Source organism: Balaenoptera borealis (assembly GCF_965194805.1).
Source record: "Balaenoptera borealis genome assembly, chromosome: 8".
In the NCBI taxonomy this organism is placed as follows: Eukaryota; Metazoa; Chordata; class Mammalia; order Artiodactyla; family Balaenopteridae; genus Balaenoptera; species Balaenoptera borealis.
The window spans coordinates 119,681,513-119,705,729 of NC_138865.1; the positions used below are offsets into that span (position 1 = coordinate 119,681,513).

At 57.3% G+C, this 24,217-nt stretch overlaps 1 protein-coding gene across 2 annotated transcripts in view; it reads right to left on the bottom strand.

Annotated features, from left to right (window-relative positions):
• COL5A1 (collagen type V alpha 1 chain) overlaps window positions 1–24,217 on the bottom strand; it is a 159,724-nt gene that overhangs the window by 100,664 nt on the left and 34,843 nt on the right. For both annotated transcript variants that reach the window (XM_082403166.1, XM_082403165.1), the window contains exons 2-4: window positions 18,611–18,778; window positions 12,508–12,721; window positions 11,388–11,550 (exon numbers count right to left, since the gene is read on the bottom strand). In XM_082403166.1, coding sequence (XP_082259292.1) covers window positions 11,388–11,550; window positions 12,508–12,721; window positions 18,611–18,778 — 545 coding nt within the window. The remainder of the gene's footprint in view (window positions 1–11,387; window positions 11,551–12,507; window positions 12,722–18,610; window positions 18,779–24,217) is intronic.

Genomic DNA, 24,217 nt, shown 5'->3' on the forward strand with positions numbered 1-24,217 from the left:
GGCAGTCAGCTCTGATTATTCATTCTTTCACCCTTTCAACCAGCATTTTTAGCACCTCTATGATAAGCTTATTGACACAAAGACAAATAAATCAGTGTCCTTGACTGCAAATCTCAAGCTCTCACTGATTCCTCCGGAGGTGCCCAGGTGACCTCCTCTGCCTGGCGAGGTCAAGGAAGGCATCCTGAAGGCAGTGGCCTCGGAGCTGGGCCCTGGTGGAGGAGGTGGATGCTGAAGGTTCATATGTGTGAACGCCCTGTTCCGTGGTCCTCACTTTGCCACTGCCTCGCCCCATACCCCTGGACAAGACGCTCCACCTCAGGCACCGGCTCCGTCTCCATCCTGCTGCCCCACTCTAGGCGCAGACCTCAGGTCTTAGTTCAGCCTCCACCGCGCACGTCCAGCCCCTCGATCATCCCACCCTCTGTTCCGAACGCATCACTGTGACGCCGCATCACACCCATGGTCGCTAACGGGCTTGCCACATGCAGACCCCTGCATCTCCTCCAGGGGAGTGTCCTACACCCGCATCTCCCCATCCCGCACCTGCCAGCTGCTTGTTTTGAACCCAAGTGCAGAAATACACATTCACCTTCGCTGAATTTCACTTCCTTGGTTCTAGAACACGGTCCCAACCTGAAAGACCTTTCTGCGGCATCTTATTCTGTCAACCAATGAGAGTAACTTGGCATCGTTTGTGACAGACCCCACACAGGTCTTTCCGCAGGTCCACAGCCATGAGAAGGATTCACTGCATGCAGAACACACTTCCCCGCGGGGGGCCAGGCAGGGGAGTGGTGGGGAGGGGTTGATTTTAGACACTCAGGCTGCCCCACACGCTCCAGGCCAGCACCCCCGTTCTGAGCAGACTCTGTGCCATAATCCAGCCTCACTTCAAGCACTGAGGCCATGCGGCATGACGCCGGCCAAGGTCCCAGGCTCTGCCCCAGACCCGGCAACCTCGACTGCAAACACACACTGCTGGACGTGGGAAGGATGGGGTGACACAGTGTGGCTGACTCATGGGGACAATCTACACGACCCAATCCCTGAGAAGTGGCCTCAAACACAGCCTCCTGGGAGCATTAACTGCAAGCAGTGGGGCTGGGCTCTGGAGAAGGTGGTGTGTGCTCAGGGAAACTAACTTGCAGAATTATTTATATTAATCGATTTGTAGAATTCCAGGCCTCCACGAGGGTCAAGAGTCACTGCAGTGCCCTCAAGTCCCGGCTGCCGCCTGGTCAGTCCCTGGACCTTTTGGAAAGACCTGCTTGTGGACAGACTCTGGACCGGCCGCAGCTGGATAGACATCGCCTGGAGGGGTCTGGAAAATGCAGCTCAGACGAGAGAAAACGGCGATTCCAGGTTGAAAGTGAGCAGGGCCAGGCCTGGGGGGGACGGGCCAGAAGGAGGGGGCTCACTTTGAGTGGAGACACTCATAGTCCTTGGAGCTCAGGAAGGACTGAGAACCAGGGGCCGGCTGGAGGGTCACCCCCGAGAGGGGAGTGAGCAAACAGGGGCTCCATCAGGCTGGAGAGTGAGACCCCCAAAGGGACAGGGACAGAAGTCTGACACTGGGGACCCAGCAGCCCCCATCTGATCCAGGGAATGCTCCAGACCTGGGCCCGAAATCCAGCCCTGCACTTCCCTGCTGTGTGACCTTGAGCAGGTGGCTTTACCTCTCTGGGCTCCAGGTTCCCCACGTGTGCTACGAGCCAACACTATGCACATCCCCTGGGCTCTGTGAAGACTCATCAGGAGAAGGAGACCAAACAGCGCAGCCCGCACACACACCTGACCTTCCCGGTGCTGAGAGCTTCCAGGAAAATCCACGGTGGCACAGTCAGAAATGAGCTGAGATGGATTTTCCGTGTCCTCAGAGATCAAGACCATCAAAGACCTCTGACGAATGCTCTGGACGACTGTTATCGGGTCCCCCTGCCACCGGCCCCTCCAACCCCAGAGCACCCTCGAGAAGGGGGCACCCAGCAACCTCATGCGCTGACCCCCATCTCAGAGGCTCTCTTCCCGGAGGCGGTGGAAGGGGTCACAGGGGTTCCCAGCCTGGAGGCACGGCGCTGGGGGCCAGCCCCTCCCCGCCTTCCCCTCTGCCCCTCAGGGGGGTCTCACTGCACCCCCAGAGCCGCCCAGCTATAGCCCACGCCCAGGGTTTGCAGGTGAGGATCGAATCCCCGCTGCTCTCCCTGCCAGCTGAGCCTGCAGACCTTCAGGCCCCGCTCCCGTCTCGGAATCCGCCCGCCTGTAGCACAGGGTGGTAACAACAGCTGCGAGAATCCATTATTATCATGAGAACCGTCATAAGAAGAAACTCCCTCCCCGAGAATTCATGTGACACCTGTGTCCCCCCCACCTCCAGGGGCCCTCCACCAGCATCACTGACAGCAGTGGGACGCCCAGTGCTGGCTGGCGGGCTGAGGGCTTTGTCAGGCACTGTGGCCGTCCATCGTCACCGCAAGCCCAGCAGTCCCACCTTCAGGGCGAGCAAGCTGAGTCCCGGGATTGCCCAAGGCCCTGCGGACGGTAAGTGAGGCCAGGGCCGCCTTCAGCGGCTGGCTGTGGTAAAGAAGGAGGCCATGCACCGGCAGGACCCCCTCACCCTCCAGCCTGGCTCAAGTGGGTGGGCTCCCCTCGGCCACTACCCTCACCTCCCCATCCCACCCACTGCCACTGCCGGCGGGACCGCGGGACTCAGCATCCACGAGCTTCGGCAGCAACGGCCCGACCCTCCGGGAAAGCCATAGACCCCTGACCCTCCTCCGACACGACCCAGTCCGTCCCCAGTGCCCTCCTCTTGAGCCGCTGCTGCCTGCGGGTCACCGGGCATCATCCTCCCTGGGGACCCACAGATCAGAGAGTCCATTGTAAGCTGCGTGACGCCACAAGGCCGGCCTCCAGCACTGCGCCAGCCTGTCGGGTTGGGACATGGGCCTGTAGCTCACAGTTTCCATGGAACAAACCCACAGCCCTCTCGGGCCAGGCAGCAGGAGGAGCCAGGTCCCGAAGCACATGGGCAAAGCAGGGCCTGCCTGATGCTCTGGGGTCTCTCTGGACCCCTCCTTGCCGGGCCCAGGTAGAGAGGTCCCCCACCCACTGTTGGGCTCACCACATATCATGAACACCCGGCACGACCCAGGAGAGCACCCCACCCCCTGAAAATCACTGCCCACCCGAGGAGCGACTCCAGGCGAAAGCCCCTTGGCAGAGACATTTAACGTGAGACCATGCGATTCCTTCACTGTCATTCTGCTGCCACCAGCCTCTGCTAAGTGGTCACACCCTCCCCAGCCCACAGGCTGCCGACCACCTGCCCCAGGCGGAGTCCTGGCCCCGGCTTGCCCACAGCCCAGCCTCTCCTGCACCCGAACTGGAGACAAAAACGCACTTCAAACTCCCTGCCCACTGCCTTCACTGGTCAGTCAGCCGCCCATTCAAGCCGGGAGCCGCGCACAGGGCTGGCCCCCTAGCCCCTCCAGCCGGCAAGAGCTTACCCCCCGGCCTCCTTGGGCAGACACAACTCAGCAGCCTGAGACAAACCTCGATTTGAAAACAAGCAAATATGCATGCCCAGAGACGCGCTTTTAATTACGCGCACGTGCCCTGCAGGCATTAATGGGGAGCAGCCCCTCCCCACGCTGGCCTGGGCAGTGGGCTGGATAGGGACCCCCCACCCCAGGACCAAGTCCTCATCCCCGGAACCTGGGAATGTGGCCTTACTGGGAAACAGGGTTTTCACAGGTGTAGTTAAGTGACGGGTCTCAAGAAGAGAAATCAGTGGGAATGTAAATTGATACAGCCACTATGGAGAACAGTATGGAGGTTCCTTAAAAAACTAAAAATAGAACTACCATACGACCCAGCAATCCCACTACTGGGCATATACCCTGAGAAAACCATAATTCAAAAAGAGTCATGTACCAAAATGTTCATTGCAGCTTTATTTACAATAGCCAGGACATGGAAGCAACCTAAGTGTCCATCATTGGATGAATGGATAAAGAAGATGTGGCACATACATACAATGGAATATTACTCAGCCATAAAAAGAAACGAAATGGAGGTATTTGTAGTGAGGTGGATGGAGTTAGAGTCTGTCATACAGAGTGAAGTAAGTCAGAAAGAGAAAAACAAATACAGTATGCTAACACATATATATGGTATCTAAGGGAAAATAAAGGTCATGAAGAACCTAGTGGTAAGATGGGAATAAAGACACAGACCTACTAGAGAATGGACTTGAGGATATGGGGAGGGGGAAGGGTAAGCTGTGACAAAGTGAGAGAGTGGCATGGACATATATACACTATCAAATGTAAAATAGATAGCTAGTGGGAAGCAGCCGCATAGCACAGGGAGATCAACTCGGTGCTTTGTGACCACCTAGAGGGGTGGGATAGGAAGGGTGGGAGGGAGGGAGATGCAAGAGGGAAGAGATATGGGAACATATGTATATGTATAACTGATTCACTTTGTTATAAAGCAGAAACTAACACACCATTGTAAAGCAATTATACTCCAATAAAGATGTTTCAAAAAAAAAAAAGAGAATCAGCCTGGATTAAGATAGACCCCGAATCGAATGACTTGTGTCCTTATAAGAGGCAGACAGAACAGAGACGCAGGGAGGAGAGGAGAGGCCCGGTGAGCACAGAGCAGGGACAGGAGTGACGCGGCCACAGCCAGGGACACCTGGGCTTGTGCTTCCCCAGGAGCACCTCCCCGCCCTGTCAGGCCACCCGAGGCAGCGTCCTTCCAGATTATGCCACCTGCTGCTGGGCCTGGCCACGCCCACTGCCCTCCAAGCTGGAAGAGGCAGGAAGGACCCTCCCCTGGAGCCCCTGGTGGGGGCTCCGCTCCACCCATTTCAGACTGCAGATTTCCAGCTTCCAGAACCAGGAAATAATAAACTCCTGTCTTTTTAAGAGACCAAATTGGAGACATTTGTTTCTGGGGTCCCAGGAAACACACGGAGACTGCAACATCCCTGTTCTTGCCAGGAATCAGGGAAGGTCCCTGTGAAGTGGGCAGAGCTGAAGCAGAGGGGCCTCCTCTGACCTTGACTCACTCACGCCCCTCTGCTTCCCTAGGGTCCGCCTCGCTGGGCACAGGGCTGCCGCCTCACGTGGCCTGACGCAGCAGGGCACGGCTCCCGGGCGATGCACAGATGGACGCGAAGGAGAGGGCAGGGACCAGGGTGGGCATGGTCCTCAGCCAGCCCCTGCCCAGGACGTGCGGTTTGCGGTAGGAAAGGCTGGGTCTGAGCTGCCCCCTCAGGGACTTGGACCCAAGACTTAGCCCTGGGAGCTTCCGCACCACCGACTGAAGTCCGAGTACACGGCCTCGACTGTGATAGTTGCCGCGCAGACACTGGGCCCTCCACGGCGGCTCTGCGTGCCAGGGCAGAGCATTCGTTAGGGGTCTTTGATGGTTCGCTCTGAGTCTTGATCTCTGAGAACGTGGGGGGCTGTGTGCGCAGCAGGCCGACCTCAGCGTCAACCTTGAACGCACTGGCCCGATTTCCAGATACAGCCGCGCTTCCCACCCGGAGAGCCCAGGTCCTCCTATTCCCAGCACCGGTCTACCCGGCAACGCCAACTGGAAAAACACCCGTGGACCCAGGGAGGGGCACCTGGCCTGTGAACACTGCCAACTAGTGGGGATGGAGGCGCAGAGACACCCCCAGACAAGCCCGCAGAGCTGCTCGCTGCCCGCAGATGCCCTCTGGCCGTATCCCCATCGTACCCACCTGTGTCTGAATGGACACGAAAGTGAACCCAGAGTGGCCCCACTGGCCCCGCAAATGCACCACCTTCCAAGGAAGGGAAAAGCGCACTCTAGAAGTTGTCTGCAGCCCCTCTCTAGAGAGCCGTTGGCGTCAAATTGACAAAGCCGTGGGAAGGCAGACAGAAAGGGAGTAAAGTGCAAATGAGGGTCACGCTCAGACCCAGCAGCACCAGGCTCAACGCCACCGGCAGGACGCGTGCTTCCTCCAGCACCGTCCCCGGGTGTGACAGGACACAGGAGGCCTCATGCTACCCGGCCCTGCAGCTCACCCATCACCACACCCCTCGTCGCCCAGGTGCACGTCTGTCTGCTCTGTGGCCTCTAGACCAACCAGTGTCCTGCACCCCAGGGGGCTCCGGGCAAGTGATCAATGATGGGATGTTCCCAGAGTCAAGGGTCACAGGTCACAGCCTTGGCCTCTGACACCAGCTCACTGCTGCCTCTCCTTCGAGACCCTGATGCCAGGCACCCCGCACGTCGAGGAGGGTGAGTCGGCGCTCCTGAGAGCCATCCCGGGCCGGCTCCGTGGATCGCTGGGAAAGCGCCTCCCCGGCCGTGGCCCCCTTCCCGCCCCGGGAAAGCTAAATTCCAAGAAAGACCATGTCAGTGGAAAAGACAGGCCCCTGGAAAAAGGGAATCAGGGATTAAGTAAACCACTGGGTCTTTCCAAATGGCCGAGGAGAGCAGACAGATGGCAGGACCGTTACTTGAACGCAATGCCGTTCTTTCCCTGCCAGCACCCGGGGATTCCGCGGAGAAAAGCTCCAGTTTGTCGTCTGTTCGGTCTTGCTGCCCCTTGAAACATGCAACAGCTTAAAAGCAGACTTGGCTCCTGGCTCAGAACTCACCGGCTCCCCGTCCCCCAGGGCAGGTGGTCTCCTCCACATCCCCCTCCATTCGAGGACCCAAGAGGAGGGTCCTCCCCCTGCAGAACCCAGAGCACACGCCCTCCCCCAGCCAAGCACCAGGCTCTGGCTTGCCCCCCAGTCCCACCCTCCAGACCCCTCCATCTGGAACACCCGCCGGCTCCAGGACCGCAGGTGAGCCCAGGGCGGGTGCGGGGCCCACCAGTTCAGTCCCATGTTTGAGAGCCTGGCCCAGGGAAGCGTGTTGTGCAGGTCACCAGTCACGCGGGGAAGGCTAGCTCTGGCAGCCACTGCCCCTGCTAGCAGCTCGTGCTGGCTCTTCCTGGAAGGTTCCAGGGCTTCAGACCCCACAGGCCAGGGGACTCCAGTGTCCCCGGGGCCTGTGCAAGACGATGGGAACCAAGCAGCCTGGAGCAAGGCCAGGCACCCACCAGCACCATCGGGACCACCAGGGATGCGCCCTGGCTGGGGACGGTCCTGGTTTCCTTGGTCAGGTGGATAGAGAGATGCAGAGGTTGCCGTGACTGTGACACCCGCCACGACATCAGGACAGGCCATCGGCTCTCAGCAACAACAGACCAACCCCACTGCGCTGCAGTTTTGCTGGGTGACCTTCTGTAGGTTACTCAACCTCTCTGGTGCGGGGAGGGCAGAGCACACAGGCGGCGTGTTGTCACAGGGCCCTGTTGATGGCCCTGCCTGGCTTCCCACTCAGGTTTGCCACTGACGAAATATAGCCACTTCCCCCTCCTGCCAGACACACTCGCTCTCCTGGCAGTCTTGTCTGTTTCCGAAAACACAAAGCTTGTCCTAAGCCCGGGGTGAAAACAAGACTTTCTCCTGCACAGGGAGGCCCGCAGGTCCCCGCTTCATAAGGGTCCGAAGAATACCCTCCACTTCCCACGACGGCGGGCCCTTGTGGGGTAGGACGAAGCCCCGGGACCCCCAGCTGCTCACTGGTCCCAGGGCACGGGTACACCCCAGGAGAAGGGACAGGACACAGGACACGCAGCTCCCCAGGAATATCACTGCAGACGCTCCCCGCAGGCAGGTCCTCAGGCAGCCCTGTAGGGCACACGCTCCACCTGGAAACAGGTGGGCAAGGACGGGGGCTTGGCCAGGTCAGCGAGGTGGGCGGCAAAGCAGTGACCAGGGAGCCAGCCCGAGCCCCTTCCAGAGCACACCACGGCACCCTGAGGGACATTCCCCGCCTGGGGGCTCTGGCCGGGAGCACGCACCCTGCCCAGGGCAGCACGACCCACAGCCAGTCCCTTCCCTTTGGGTTTCTGGGCACAGGAGCGGGGGGCCCCGTGAGCCCAGGCGGCCCCACCCCCTGCATGGCTCAGGGCCCTCATCTCTAAGGCGGAGGTCCAGCACCTAACTGGCACGGTGAGATAGGGGACAGCTCGTGACCCTGTGCCACCACAGAGGGAGCGGACGTTGGTCACAGCCGCTACCATGGTTGACAGGTCAATGCAGGTGGATGCTGACGGTGGGCCACCCGCTCTGATGGCCAGGGCTCTGGTCGGTGTGGTTCGCTATGGTCCTCACAGGTGCAGGCATTTTACAGAGATTCCATCGGGCCACCCCACGACCCCTAGCATTGGCCCCGTCGCACCCATTTTACAGATGAGGACATTGGGCTCGGACAGGTTCTGTGTGGGCTCCAGGCCATCAGCCGGAGAGGACGAGCATGAAGGCCTGGGGGACCTTGCTATGCACCTCACTTCCTCCCTGGGTGGCTTTGGAAGGACGGGATGTCCAATGCCCCCGTATAGTGGGGCGACCCTATCAGAGCCAGGCTCTAACAGGGGCTGGGGAGGCCGAGGGAGCGGGGGCTGCTGCCACCTGCCCCAGCCACACACCCAGGCCAGCGGTGGCACCAGGGAGGCCCCGGGCACGGTACAGTCTGGCTAAAACCGGGCGCTGCACTACAGGAAGTGTTTGTCTTGGCCTTGACGGTCTCCATCCCCGGCTCTCTCTGTGGATAAAGGGGGCCTCTGTGTGCCCACGCGCACCCCAGGAAAAACCCCAGTGGCCCCAACAGACTCTCTAGAGTTCAGTAAATCCCTGTTTGGAAACAGCACACATCACAAAACCCAGCGTGTGCCAGCGGCGACTTGGCCCTCCACCAAAGTACCCAGAATCCTTCCGGCTCCCCCAGAGCCTCCAAGAGCTTTGGGACAAATTGGCTTTTAATGAGGGGAAGTCATCCTTCCCGGGGAAGAACGTGGCTGCTGGGAAATCGTTTTCAATGGTGCTGGCCCCTCCTTCTAAAGAGACTTCTCCAGAAACCAAAGTGGTTAAAAATGCCAAGTGTTGTTATTTGGAATATACTGGAAAGTCAAGAGTTAAATCACTTTTATTTATAAAAATTCTGTTTCACTCGCCACGAGACAAGGGGGGGCTGGGGATATGAGGCCAACCCACCCAACTTTATCCTTGCTCTCTGAAGGAAAAAAAGCAAAAAATGATGTTCTGGGGCCCCTGAGGGCATCACCGCCTCTAGCTCGCTGGTCTTCATTAGGAAACACAGGTCACATTTTCCGATGTGGACACATCCAACAGCCAGGAAAGTCCAAGGCTACGGAATCACCTCCTTCAGAACGTGAATAGCTTGTGGTCAACAAAAATCTCTGCTGCCTGGCAGACACTCTCCCTCAAATCGAAAGCCACGACCAGGAAGAAGGGCCCCCCAGAACGCTGAACATATTTCTGAGCCATGGATTCAATCAAACGCCTGCATGCTCTCAGCCGCAGAGCAAGACCTACTCAGCTTGTTGGGAGGCTAAGCAGAGGAGGAAACCAGAGTTATCCGATCTGAGATCCATTTCTTTTTTTTTTTTTTTTTTTTGAATTTTATTTATTTATTTTTATGCAGCAGGTTCTTATTAGTTATCTATTTTATACATATTAGCGTATACATGTCAATCCCAATCTCCCAATTCATCCCACCACCACCCTCCACCCCACTTTCCCCCCTTGGTGTCCATACGTGTGTTCTCTACATCTGTGTCTCTATTTCTGCCTTGCAAACCGGTTCATCTGTACCGTTTTTCTAGATTCCACATATATGCGTTAATATACGATATTTGTTCTTCTCTTGCATTTCTTTTTGATAATTATAAATTGTTTTCCTTCTCTAATCGTAAACGTGGGTAACAGCTACGGAATGCTGGCCGTGCGACACGCATATGCCTCGGTGGTCCTTAAACACACCTCACCCACACAAGCATTTCAGAGAGGCTAGGCAGTCACCCAGGATCTCACAGCACGTAAACAGGGCAGCTGGGGCTTGAACCCAGCCCTGACTTTCCTAGTGCTTCCCTACGGCACCGGAGTCTTAACAGATTTGTGCTCATGGGAACACTGGCTCAGAAAATCAAGGAAGCAGGATTTGGTTTAGGATCCTTATTTTTTTAAAAGACAGATAAAGCTTTTTCCTGAATCGTTACGATAAAAGACACACCATCAGCACACAAAAGGCACTAGAAATCAGGAAGATTTGGCAACAGCGCAGAAAAGCTACCACGCGGTACATGAATTCAAACCCCAGCCTCGGCACACGGACCCACCTCCGCATTCAGACCTCGAGCAAGGGCGGCGGCAGCGCCCCAGGCTCCCGGGCGCTGAGCAGGTACCCAAGCGCAGCGCTTCTCAGATGAGCCCAGGTGAGCCCCCGGCGCCTCTCGAGGCAACACGACCAGTACCCACGTTTTACAAATAAGTCCTAAATCTCACCAAAGCCACCTGCTTTACCCGGATCCTCCCGCCAGCAAGAGGTCTACACCGGCAAAAACTTAATCCCAGTCGGTGCGACCCCCAAGCCTTTGACAGTAGCTCCCCGGGAGGACCCCAAAGCCGCTCAGGCCTGGCTGAGGACAGCCCAGCCGTCTGCAGTTCATCCCGGGTCTCCGGGCAACTGGGGTCAGAGTCATGCTCGGAGGGTGTGTCGCCATAACTCGCAAAATTTGGCAGCACCTGCAGAATCCAGGCACCCAGCCCACCCTGCTGTGCACAGGCCGCGGCCGTCCTGGACTCCTGCTGTGCTGGGCAGCTGCCAGCTTCGGCAGGACCCCCGGACCCACCTCCACACACTCGTTCCCCCATCCCCCCAGCCCCCACTTCCACGGAGAGGTGGCTGTTCTGATCTGTCCTTGCTCATCCACATCTGACCAGCTGGGCCCTGTCCACCTTTCCACCTGCCCCGACGCTGGGCTGCTATCAAGGCTGACACACGTCAAGCGCTTACTATGAGGAGGCCGTGGTGCTTTATAGCATTCAGCCCCATGTAATTCTTGCCACGTTCTATGAGGGAGCTGCATTCGTGATCCCATTTTACAGATGGAGAGGCTGAGGCTCAGAAACGTCAGAGCAACCTGCCCAAGGCCCGGAATCAGCAAACGAGACAGTGGAGAGTCCGGCCCCGCGGGCCTGCACCGCGGCCAGCTCCCCCGCCCCCGAACCTCTCACAGTTACGCACGTGGCCCCAGGAGGAACCCCGAGAGAGGTGAGACCCCCAACTTCATCCTCCCCACTGGCAGACATCACTCCTGCCATTCACAGAAGCAGGACCATCAGTAGGCGTTCCCTCCCCCGCCGCCCCCAGCAGAGCGCCAGGATCCAGGCAACGTGGCGTCGGCCTGGCTGGCCCCAGGTCCCCGAGGAGAGGACAGGCATGCGTCCCAGGTGCGCGAGACAGCCCGGCCCCCGGCTTACCTCAAACACCTCCTCATCCAGAATTCGGGTGCCAAACACAATGATGCCGTTAACGTCTATCACGGGGTGATTGCTGCGGTCCAGGAATGTGGTCATCTTCTTTTTACAGTCCAGGATCAAGGTGACGTTCTTCCTGTGGATGCTGAGAGCGATTCTGTGCCACCTGCAGAGAAACAGACAGCCAGGCAGGTGAAGGGGGGCTGGTGTCACGAAGTACCAACACGAGTGCCTCAACCGCAAATCCCTGGGGACCCAGGAGGACATCTCTTTCCTGCAGTGTCACAGGACTGAGCAGTTCAGAGCCGAGTCTCTGTGGGCAGACAGGCGTGGGCACAGGTCCACACCGCGTGCCACGTGAGACCCACTGGACTCAAAAATCAGGTCTCTTATCTCTGGGATGAGACCAGCTGTGCAGCCCGGAGCACAGCCCTGAAGCCTGGAGTGGGCTGGTCAGTGGGTCAAGGGCGGGGAGACCTGATAGTACTTCCCTATGTACCATCTCAACCCCCAAGAGCAAATGCAGGCTGCCGGAGAAACCAAGTCTGACGGGAAATGGTGGGACTGATGGATCTGTATGAAACTCTCAATTAGAAATGCAGAAATCATGTCCTGAGGTCTTCAAGGATCACAGCACGTGGCCTCAGACGTGTCAGTCAATTAATTTCAAACTACCGGGTTTTAGGGATGCATCCAACAGAGAATTCTGGAAAGACCTGACTTCTTTTTCTTTTTTGTAAATCATTCACTCTCACATCTCTGTCTGTATCCTTAAGGATACCTTAAATCCTTTCTGGAAGAAGTTGGGTATAACTACACAGTCTCCCGTGTCCCTTCGGATACTAAGAGGCTAGCATCTGATACAGCTTAGTGCATTTTACAAAGGGGACGTGGAGGCCCAGGGAGAAGAAGGCCTCCCCAGAGCCACAGAGGATGAGCCCAGACCAAGATCCAGCTCCCAGGACTCCAAGCCCAGTGATCTCTCCGACCTGCAGGCATGTCAGCACCATCCTGCTATAAAGTACATTCTGCTATAAGGTCCCCAGTTCAGCCGGGGGCTTTAGGTGACCTGCCCCGACCCTCCAGCAGGAGAAGGAGTGGGTTGCTGAGTGGTGCCACTTACTTGCCATCTGACAGGTTGATGCCTCTGAAGAGGGGGTAGTCCTCCGGCCCCGGTTTCCCTGTGTGGTCCTCATAGAGGAAGACCGGAGAGCGGCCCATCTCCAGGCCGATCTGCTGGATGCCCTGCTCATTGTAGATGGAGACCAGGAAGGCCTGGCTGCCTTTCTTGGCTTTCACAGTGGTTAGAATGGAGAAGTCCTCGGGAAATGCAGATGCTGGAACAGAGGACAGAGATAAGGCAGTCGGGAAGCCCCCAACCATGCCCAGCCACAGCTCTCTGCAAACAAACCAGCTCAGGGACCTGGCAACATCTGCTGGATATGGTGGTACATTTGCTGCACATCTGCCCCTTGATCAAACTGTTCCTGCAGCCTTACCCTAACACCACATGGTCAAACCTACCCCCTTCGAGGCTCAGTCCAAATGCAAACCTGATTGGTCCTTCCAACTGTGAGCCTTCAATGCTATCTTTTTCAGTTCCCACACCTCAATACATCTATGTATAAATCCTTCTTAGAACTTTCTAGAATGTGAGCTTCCTCTGGGCAGGTGCTGTTTCAGATGCGTCTTTTACCCTCTGCAGTGCCTAAAGCTGTGCCTAGCAGAGTGTGTCTCATTTTGCGCCCTCTGGAGGGAGGGAGGAGAGAGAGAAGAGGGGAAGGAAGGCAAGAGGCAGCGGATCATGACTAGAGATGCACTTTTTGACATTTCCTGGTTGACACGCAAATCAGAGAAAAAGTAAAATAAATCAAAAGACTACAAATTTAAAAGGAAAACCCAAACCCTGGTATGTTGGTGGGAGGGAGAGTTCCTTACAACACAGGCCAGAAACAATTTGAGGCCATTAGAAGCCAGACCTGCGCTGGCCCTGCCGAGGGCACAAGGCTGCTCTAGAATCCTCCACACGCACGCCCTTCACGCCCTGCCGCCACGGACGGGAGAGGAAATCTCAGCCCCCTCCTTCCATCCATCCTGGTTCTCTCTGTGTGCAATTTGCAATTCCCCCGAGAGCGAGGGCCCGGGGCTGACAAGAGAGCTGGGCTATCGATGCACAGCCAGGAAGGCTCAACCCAAGTCAGTGTGCTTCTCAGAACCAGGCCAAAGAAGCGAGCCCGAGGGGTGTCAACAGGGACACCCAGCAGAGGAAGGACAAGGCCCTGCGGCTGAAGCTGCCTCACGCCCAGCATGCTGCAGAGTGCTGAAGCCCAGCCCACGGTCCTGGGCAAGGACAGAGCCCATCATCAGACCCACCCCTTCTTTAGAACTGTAACAAGGTCAACCAGATGGCCCGCGTGGCAGAGCGGGTGGGAGGGGGGTGGTCAGTGCAGCTTCCAGTGGGGATGCTATCCTTGGGCGCCCTCTGCTGGCGGAACTGCTGCATGGCGGGGCAGCTGGGCTCTGCTTCTGGTCCCTGTGGTGAGCACTGCGAATGCCCTGCTGACGGGGGGCGGGGGGTGCCACGAAAAGAACTGCCCCTGCAGCCCCTGGAGGACCCAGGGTAGACACACGGTCTCTCTAGCATGAGGACACGAGGGGTCACGGCAGCTTCAGGCAGAGAACCCAAACCCCAAAGGCCAACAGAGTTGTGTGAGTTTTCAAGGCCGTGATGGGGAGCAGGTGGAGAAATCCATCCCACGGCCCCCAGAGCTCTGGCTAAGGTGCGGATCTGGAAAGGCCCAAGGCTCACAGCCCAGGATCTGGCCCCGTGTTAAGGAGCTAGAAGTTGGGGTCTGTTTGCTGTGCTCAGCACCGTGGCCCAGCCCATCCCCCAGGGTGGGAACCAGCTGGATGCCTCCACTCCCGGAGAGGGGGTAGGTTTGGCCATGTGCTGGTAGGGAAAGGCTGCAGGAACAGTTTGATCAAGGGGCAGATGTGCAGCAAATGTCTGAGCGCCATCATATCCAGCAAAGTTTGCCAGGTCCAAGTGGAGGGTAAGGTGGTCAGTGTGGTCATCTGTTTGAGGAAAGGCTGGCTTCATTGAGGAACCAACTCAGGCTGCCCTTCCACAGACAGGAAGCCATTTGGAAAGAGGTCCGTGGAGGTCACTACCGTCACAGCTGTCCCTCCACGCTGCCCTCCAAACGTGGGATGTGAGAGGGAATCAGAGACCCCGGCCTGAGTGAATGGCCGTGGTAGGGGAGGGGGTTTGCATGCAGGCCCCAGGGGGGAGACCCCAGCCAGGCCAGTGGTCGGACCTCGGTGGTGGCCCTTTGGTCCCTGGGGGTGAGCGGGCACTAAGGGGCCCAGGGTGGTGTCCGACCCCAAGCATCTCAGAGGTCCCTGCTCACGTCCAGGATGGACTTCAATCACCATGTGAGTCCGTGACCCCCTCACTCTCATCTCAAAGGGTCGCCTGCCCCCCGTCCCCACCCCGTGATGACTCCATGCCTCTTACAGTCACCCTCCTGCCTCAGAGAATGAGAAGAGTGGACATGGGAGGGCCCCTCCCCGTCCCTGCAGCGTGACGCACCCCCCAGGACCACGAACCCCCTCACTCCTGACTCATTCAGACGCTGCCTCCCAATTTTTAAATCGCTACAGTAACACACGTTCTCAGCTCAGATAAGCTGAAAGGAGAAATTACGTTTAATATTCATCTCCCTCCTGGCAAAATAACAAAGGATTTGTTGTCACTTTAGAAACCGTTCATTCTCATCTGGACATGAGCCGGACGCTGACACGCTTTATAATCTACACTGTCTGGGAGAAACTCGCCTGCTAACCAACGCTTCATATTTTATTTCTCAGAGAAAAGTCAAAACTGAGGGGTGAGCTCAGCAAGAGGCCCAGTTACATCCTTAGACCATTTCCTTTCCACCAGGGCTGAAGCCCAAAGGCACGGAGCAGTTTAGGTGCACAGTGGGTGTTTAATAAGTGCATTTGCTATTAAACTGAACCCTACTAAGCCAACAGTTATATGTTCTGCTGGACAGAGGCTGATTCTGGAGGTCCCGCCCCACGGTGGAGGGCAGGCCTGGAGTGAAGGCGGAAGAGTGAGTGGGAGACATAACTATGCCAGGCCCCGTCTCAGACCCTGAGCAGGAAGGGAGTCTCAGCGGCCCCGAGGTTACCAGAGGGAGGGCGAAATGGGGAGAGGACCCCAATCCTAGGCAGGAGAACAGAGGAGGGGGCCGCGTGACCACGGGGAGGCTGCCTTGCCTGGATGTCTTCGGAGGGGATGGCTGGACCTGGGTGATGGCAGCAGGCCCGTGGTTCCGGGACACAGGGGCACACCCCCAGGGGCCGGGGCAGCCTCATGGGACACGCCTGCCTCCTGCATTCAGGGAGGGCCCATGACGGCTTCTTCTAGGGTCTCAGGCCAGCCTTCCCTTGATGTGCTGCCCCCCACGCCCGCAGGCAGAGGGTGATGAGGCCCAGGAAGCGCCCCCCTTCCGGCAAGCTGTGCAACCCTCTCTGGTTTGTTGGTGGCCTGCACTTCCCACAAAGCGTCACCGTCCCGGGTTCTGCTTTAGTCGTTACGGCCTGGTCTACCCAGTGTCAGGACCACCCAGCGCCAACCGTCAAGGTCAGTAACTTGGAGTTGCACTCCTGGTCCTGCTAATTCAGAACCCAGATTACAGGCTCTAAGCAAGACCAGAAAATCCTCTTAGGATCGGGGAGGAACACTAGGCCCCGTCTTGCTGGCAAGTGCAGAGAACACCAAACTGCTTCTCTTCACCTGCTGGGAAGGGGGCAAGTCCTCTGAAGAACCCCAGCCCAAGGAACCTTGATTTCCCCAAAAGAAACGGCCTGGATCGCAGGCGATCTGTACAAAGCGGGACAATCAATGACTGGGGGAGGCCGGCGTCTGGGCTGGGGAAGGGGGGCAGGTCCTGCAAAGGCTCCCAGATACCTGCTCAGCTTTGGCCCCCAAGTCCGCATCCACGACCCAGACCCACCCGGCCTGCACAGGGGCGCCTGCATCCCCAGAGAATCCAGGTGGCCTCTCGGGAGAATGATGGGGGTTTTCTCGTTAACGAGAGGTCACCCAGACCCGGACCTCCTTTGCACTGAGACGTTTAAAACGTTTATGCTCAACTCAGGCCACCATGGCCTCGGCCTGGCTGGGGCCACCTGACCACACCACCCCTTCCCTCTGCAGCTGCCCACCAGACACAGCGTCTAAAACGCAGCCAGACGCCACGGCTCCCCAGGAGGCCAGCATCCAAGCAAAAAGCAAGATAGGTGGGTGCCCCTTCCGAGGTTTCCAAGAGAGGAAAGGCCAGAGAGGCTGTGTGGTTTCATCAACCCTGGGGCCTGCAGAAAAGACCCCCTAGAAGTTCCCGCTTAAATCATCCCCGAGGACCTCCAGTTTTATTTGGCATTAATGAGACGATCATTATACATGGACCCATTGTACCCCATAAGCTAATGATGGCTAGAAGGCGCTGTAACGGCCTTTTAAACTCTTTGAGTATCTAATCAAGATCCTAATTTGAGAGGTTAGGAAAAATGTGGGCTTAAAAAAAAAAGTCCCTGTCTGGCTGTTGAGGCATTCATACCAGATCTCCAATAACTGGCCTGTATTCTGAGACCCTCTGATACTTCCTGCCCCAAGATAACCGGGGTCCGGGGGGCGGCGGGCAGGGATACTAACCCCGATGAATTGGTTGTGACCCTGAATTGGGTGGCAGGGATCAGATTCAACTAATTGTCAGCAAAGCAACTACAGATGACCTCGAGGTAGGACACCTAATTCCACAGGACGACCTTGGAAGGTGACCACGTCACACACATGTCAAGCAGTGGGTGTCTGTCCCAAAGTGCAGTCACTATTGTCTGGGGCCGTCAGCTCTCACAAGCCTCCCCTGCCCCCAGCCCCTCAGTCCCCCTAGGACAGGAATTCTAAACTGGGGACTCGGAGCAGGAGAGCAGACAGCTTCTGGGTGATTCTAAAAGATACGCTGGCCCCAAGAAAGGATAAGAAACACTCCTCTGGCCGTGCGGGAAAGTGAAATCCCCGTGGTTCTTTGTGGCGAGTCACCCAGGAGCCCTGGCAGTGACCCCTGTCTTCAATGATGGTCAAACGCTCTGGAAGGGGGATGTCTGGCTCCCAAAGGTGGTAAAGTGGGGGGCTCTTTAAGATAGTGAATGGGCTCAGGGCCCCGGACAGATCTCACCAACCCCAAATGACATTCCTGGAAAGAGCAGACCCAGCCCCTCTTGCAGAGACAAACCCTTAAAAGTCCCCATTGGATTTAAAGGAAAGCTGAGAAAAGAGCTGGGGTGAAGCAGAGAGTTATGAGTGAAAAGGGTTAGAGGGAGCAAAATGCAGCCCCTGAAGGAGTGAGTCCTTCTGGGACCCAGTGGGGATGTGACAAAACAGAGACACCATTACTTGTCAAAAGATTGCCTGATTCAGGGTTCAACGTCCAGGGTGCATGCAGTCACCAAAAAGATGATGTACGGTCTTCTAATTATCACAAAACATCTCCTGAGGTGAGTTCATCTGCCCAAGGTCCCCTGGGCCCTTTCTGATGTGGGTCAGGAAGAAGAACTTCTTTGAGGTGGAGGGAGAGGTTATCAAACCTGGGCCTAGTGAACCGGTCCAGATATAGGCCCCGAGGGTGTGAAGGGGGGGGCCGTCAGGGACCACTCGGATGCCACATCCGAGCAGCAAACATCACTTCCCGCTCTGGGTACGTAATTAGAAGCAGCGATGTGACACTTGGCAATTGATTCTCATTAAAAGCCTGCACTCTCTTGCTGGGAGCCATGACGTCTGATTCATGTGTCCCTTAACATCCTCGCCCCCAGTCAAGCTTCTGTCTGGAAGCGTTTCCTTTCCCGTGACCCCAGGGTTTCTCTTAACCCCGTCACCCGGGAACCATCCGTCTCCTTTTCGCCTCTGGAGTCCTGACAGCCTGTCCACAGCTGGAGAGACACCTGCTCGGAGAAGCAGTGTGAACAGACGAGGCCCCGCTGTCCCTTTGGTGGTGGACGGTGAGGGGCGCCGGGTTGTGTTTTCACTATCCTGACCTCGAACCAGGCTCATTCGCGGAAAACCAAGCACGTTTCTCCACCCCGCCAGCTCCCGGCTCTGCTCCCCGGCTGGGGCCGGGAGATGGAGCCGCACCCCACCAGGCACACACGCCGTCTCTTACCAGGGTACAGCTGCTTGGTGGGCGCGCTGAGTTGGGCATCTTTTGTGACCCTGTAAGCAACATCCGGGCCTTTGGAAGATCGCCGCGCTGCACAAAAGCCTGTGGTCTTGGTTATTCCGTCAGGCAGGTTGTGAAAATCTAGAACCTTCAGGAGATCTGCTGGCTGAGCTGAAAGGACAAAGAGGAGGTGTGGGGTTAGCCACGGGCAGGAAGGGATGGCACACGGGGCAGGCCCCCCCTCTGGTGAGCCCCCAGAGGGTTTAGATGGACTGGAAACCAACCTTCACCACCGCCCTTCACCCGCACCTCAATCTCTGACACTCAGAAGATAGATACCAAGGGATCAGCTCAGAAACCGGGTGCTCTTGGGGGCAGGACACCCCACTTTGTAGAAATGCACACGACCAGAAATGTTCCCGACCTGGTCCCGGCAAGCAGCCGCCCACCAGCAGCAAAGCCTCCCTGATTTTGCATTCGCGTTGCTCTTTTTTTTCCCCAAGTGCCGTACAAGCCCCGGGCTCCCAGACACCTCTCCTCATTAGTGTCACAGAAGACCTACCCCAAACACAAGCTGAAAGGCAGTGTTAGATCCCACAGCTGACGGAAGCAGCTTTACCAAGGCCGGTCCTACGAAACGGGAGTGACTGACAGCTCATGAAATCTGTTATGTAACTGCTGGAGCGCGTGCCCCTCCTGGGTGCCACGGAGAACAGCGGGCATGCCCCTGGCACATTTTATCCCCCATCCTCATCCAATTAAAACGTAATTTTCCCATAACAGTTTACACAGATAGCCAGATTCTATTTGCCCCCAGACGACCGGCACATACAGGGCAAGACAGCGCAGAACCAAGAGCAAGAGAGGGGCGGGTCCCTGCATCCCTTCTGGAAAGTTCCTGACCTCCCTCCAGGGCCCCGCAGAAAAGGGAGCAGCCCCTGATGGCAGGGGAGAAGCTGGCATTCTGGTGAGCTCAACCGTCCCCCACAAATGCAAAACATAGCCTCCATGTGCCTGCACATGCCCCAACCACATCAGAAAGACCCCAGACCTCCAAGCTGTGAGGACCACAGGCTCGCGATCCACACAACCCCCCCACCCCCCCCACCCCCGCCCTAAACAAAGGCAGTTTCGCATGGAAAGTTCAGCTCATGTTACTACAAACAAGAGTTCTGGGAGTCCAGGCAGAGAAAGTAAACTCGAACTTGGAGTCAGCGTGACAGGACATCTGTGCAGCTGGGCTTTTGGGGAACCCAGTGGCCAGCACCCACCTATCCATGTGGGTGTGGGTGGGGCTGCCACACCCCCTCCACTGGGGCACGTGGGCCTCCCTGGCCAATCAGAGCACAGCACCACCCTGCCCCAGGGGCTTGGTCCAGGGCTGGGCATGTGACAGGACCAGGCCAAGGAAGCTCCATCCTGGGGCTTTTTCCTCTCTGCTCTGCTGGCTTCACACACGGATGACGAACCTGCAGCTGCAGGTGGCTGTCTTCTGGGGGTGTGGGGAGCGCCTGTCTGAGGATGTGGACAGACAGACTCCCGCCACACAACTTGGGCTCCTGGATCAAGCCGTGCCTGAAGAAAACTCAGCTACACAAACCAACAGGTTGTCATCATGCTTAGGCCAATTTGGGTTAGATTCTGACATTTGCCACTAAAAGTCCACATCCACTGCTGGGTGCAACAGCGGGCTGACACAAGCTTGCCCCTGGGATCTCTGGGCTCCTTAACTATTCAGTTCCCCGGCCCACTGACCTTCCTCCCCAGAGGGTCATTACATGCCTGGGACTCGCTCAAGAGGAAGGTTCCACCTTTTTAACAAGGGTTAAAGGAGGGTTTGGGGGTGAGAAAGGACCACCGAGGCCGGTTTCCCCTTGGCCGGGTTCTGAGCAATCCTGCAGCCAAGCTGTTGCATGTGGAGCCCAGCACAACCGTGGGGGGTGGGTGGCCATGCAGCCCCGCTGCTTGTCCCGGCAAGTCCTTAACAAGAGAATCACCCAGATGGAAGCCTGGAAGGGGAGCAGGTGCCGGGCAGGGCGTTTAGCGCAGGCATGGTGGACGGTGCCAGAGGGAAGGGGGGACGGTGCCCTGTAGGCCACTCCCACCCTGAGGAGCTGGGCATGAGGGTAGGACGGCAGGTTGGGCCAGGCTCTGAGGGCGACCAGGGTGGAAGCGAATTGAAGCTGCTCTCCATCACTAAACACACATCAACCCCCATCCCCGTCCACAGTTCCCTGCAAGGCACTGTACTGCCCAGATTCCAGGGTTCTGAGGGCCCCTGTTCCAGCGGTGTCATTTCTACAACTCGGCTTTGCTGCACACCTCTGTCACTTTAATCAAGGGACCAGAAACCTGGGGGGTGAGGATTTCCCACCTCTGCAGAGGGAGGGGCACAGTAGGGACCCAGGACACCCTTGGTCCAGGCTGGCGTCCACCACGAGTAGAGTTGCTGCTTCTCAGGGCCTCTCTGATTCCCCTGGGTGGCTTCAAGCTCCTGCCCAGAGCCCTCCCCCCACACAGGGGGGTCAGCCCCTTGCGCATGGGTGGCACCTCCGACGCGCTCGGCACCAGCGACCCCTCCCACCCCGCCCCCCACTCCACCGGAAGCTTGTCCACTTGACATCAGAAGCAGAGCCAGACGCAGGTGCCTGGCACAGCCCAGGGCCTCGACTTGGCCTATGGGGAGAGATGGCCGTGCCAGCCGCTGGCTCACCTGCCCTATGACACAGCCAAGCTCTGGCTCATCTCTGAGATGGTCGGCTCCAAGATCGGCTGTGGCCAGGAGAGGCATCAAAGATCCAGGCTGGGTGTCTGGGACTCACATCCCAATAGCCGTGATGCTCTTCCCAGATGCGCAGGCTTGTGGACCTGCGTCTTCCATGGCCAGCAGAGAGAGCTGTTTCCCAGAAGCTTTCCAGGCCATGTTTATGGACCTCTGTTGCAACAAGCTGAAAAGGCCACCGACATTTCCAGGCCCAATGCCACCCCTCCTGCTTATGCCAGAGTTAAAAAAGTATTTTTTTCATTTTATAAAAAGTGTAGTAATGGCTTCCATGGTCTCTCCTCCCTGGTGACGCCAGAGACCCCCTCTTTGAACTGGGAGCCTTGGTTCCTCTATCAGGGCAAGAATTACGTAGGAAGACAGCACCAGCTTTGGGGACAAGTGGGCGGGGGCTTGAGCCCAGCATCACCCCCCCCCAGGGAGAACATCTCAGGGCCACTTCCTCTCTCGAGGTCAGTGAGAGAAGCTATAGCAGCAAAGAGCCCAGCACAGTTCCTGGGACCCGAGAGCCCAACACCCAGAGCCCTTCTCCTGGCTCCTCCCTCCGAGCAGAGAACGTCCCGGGGCTCCCAGGGGATCACCGTGGTCCACTGGTTCAGGGAAGACAGAAAAGGAACTGAGCGTGCAGCCCGTGCACCCTACCAGGGGTCCCTCCCCACCTGAGAACCACAGGTGACGTGAACAAGGCAGCGCCAAGGGCTTCATGGAAGCAGAGCCTGGTGGCTTCCACGTAACCCTGGTCGTGACCGGGATCGCCCCCGTGCTGGGAGCCCCCAGGAGCGGCGGGCGCCAGGCCTGGGCTCACTCAGGCTCTTCCGGTGTCTTCCTGTTCCGCGGAGCCTGGGCGGCTGAAAACTACATTTCCCAGACTCCTCTGCGGGAAGGGCTCGGGATGAAAATTATGTTCCACACTCAGAGGGGAGCTGGAATGGGAGAGAAAGAAACCCTCTTCTTGCAGGGTCTGGGACCAGGTCACGGGGTCCATTGACATTTGCAGACTTCTTGAAGTCTGGGTGCCCTCCCACTCTGGTGGTGTGACCATGAGTCGGGGGGGGGGGGTCTGGTGACCCCACCACTCCTGCTCTGCCAGTGGCTGTGTAAGCCCCTGATTCCTGCACTCAGTCTCCTTCCCCTACAGTAGCCTGCTGTTCCCTTTCTGCTTGTGCACTGAACCTGCCTGAGACCGCGTAGATGTAACCAGGTATTACACCCCCAGACCCGTAAAGGAATGGACGCCAGAGAGGTCAGTTTTAAGGCAGAAATGGGGAAGCTGAGAAAGAATCTGGAAACGCAGAGTTGAGTTCCAGTTGCCCTATGCCAGAAAGGCAGCATGAAGGCCCTGAAAAGCAGTGGCACAAAGGAGGAGCTCAAATATAGAAGTGTATTCTGTACACCTGAAACTAACACAACATTGTAAAACAACTAGACTTCAATAAAGATATATATATAGAAGTGCAGGATGGATGGATGGATGGATGGACAGATGGATGGATAGACAGACAGATGCATATAGACGGACGGACGGATGGATGGATGGAAAAATGGATGGAGGGATGGATGGATGGGTGGAAAGATGGATGGACGGATGGATGGATGGATGGATGGATGGACGGATGGACAGATGGACGGATGGATGGACGGGTGGATGGATGGATGGACAGGTGGATCGACGGATGGATGGGTGGATCGACGGATGGACAGATGGATGGATGGATGGACAGGTGGATGGACAGATAGATGGGTGACGGACAGATGGACGGGTGGATGGACGGATACATAGACGGATGGATGGATGGAAGGAAAAATGGATGGATGGACGGATGGATGGAAAAATGGAAAGATGGATGGACAGATGGACGGATGGATGGACGGACGGATGGATGGATGGATGGATGGATGGACGGATGAACAAGCAATACACATGTGAATGGTGCAAATCAGGAGGTAGATGTCCCAGAGACAAATTTTACAATTGGCCTGCTAAGCAGTCAAACATTCCAGCTGCCAATGGCAATGTCTCCACCAACCACACAAAGATGACCTCTCTGCCTCCCCCAAAAAGCACTTCCACAATCATCCCTACACGTCAGCTGCCCTGTGCTCCCTGGACACAGAATAACGGAATAAGGGAGCTCCATGTCACCCAGGGTCCTGCCGGCCCTCATTTCACAGCTGCGGGACACGAGATGCCAAAGCAGCCATGCAGAATGACTGCAGCACGCTGCATGCCCGGGGCACTCATGACCCGGACCACCAGTGGGTCACTCTGACCCAGCATGTGGAACCAGAGATGGCAGGACTGAAGCCACGCTGGTGAGCCTGGAGGACACGGCACACAACCCCGCCGAGCAGGATCAAGCTCCAGTAGCCAGCTGGCTGGTGACACAGCCGGGGACAGCGTCACCGTGTCTGCCCAATGCCCCGCTCCCCTGCCCAGAACTAGCAGGGCTGCCGGGGGGTTGGCGAGGGCATCCAGCACCTAGGAGAGCAGAGGGAATCAGGTGACTGCTTTTAGCAGGAATTTCAATGGGTTTCTGGCCGCCAGCTGGCCTCCGGACACCCCTCCACCGTGCTCAGAGCAAGGAAGGGGCCGCTGAGGCCAGGGCGCCAGCCTGCCCAGGCTTGAGGGTCCATCTCAGGCTCAGCAGCTCCTCTTTTGCGAGGGGAGCCCCTCATGGAAGGATGTTTCTCTGCCAACAACGCCGGGTCACAGCCCGCTTTCAGGAACGGGCGGAGGAGGGGAAGTAGGGAGAGGACTTGGGGTCACCACCCTGAGCTACAAAGGACGCGTCCTCAGAACGGTATCAGAACGTTCCAGCCGGGCGCTG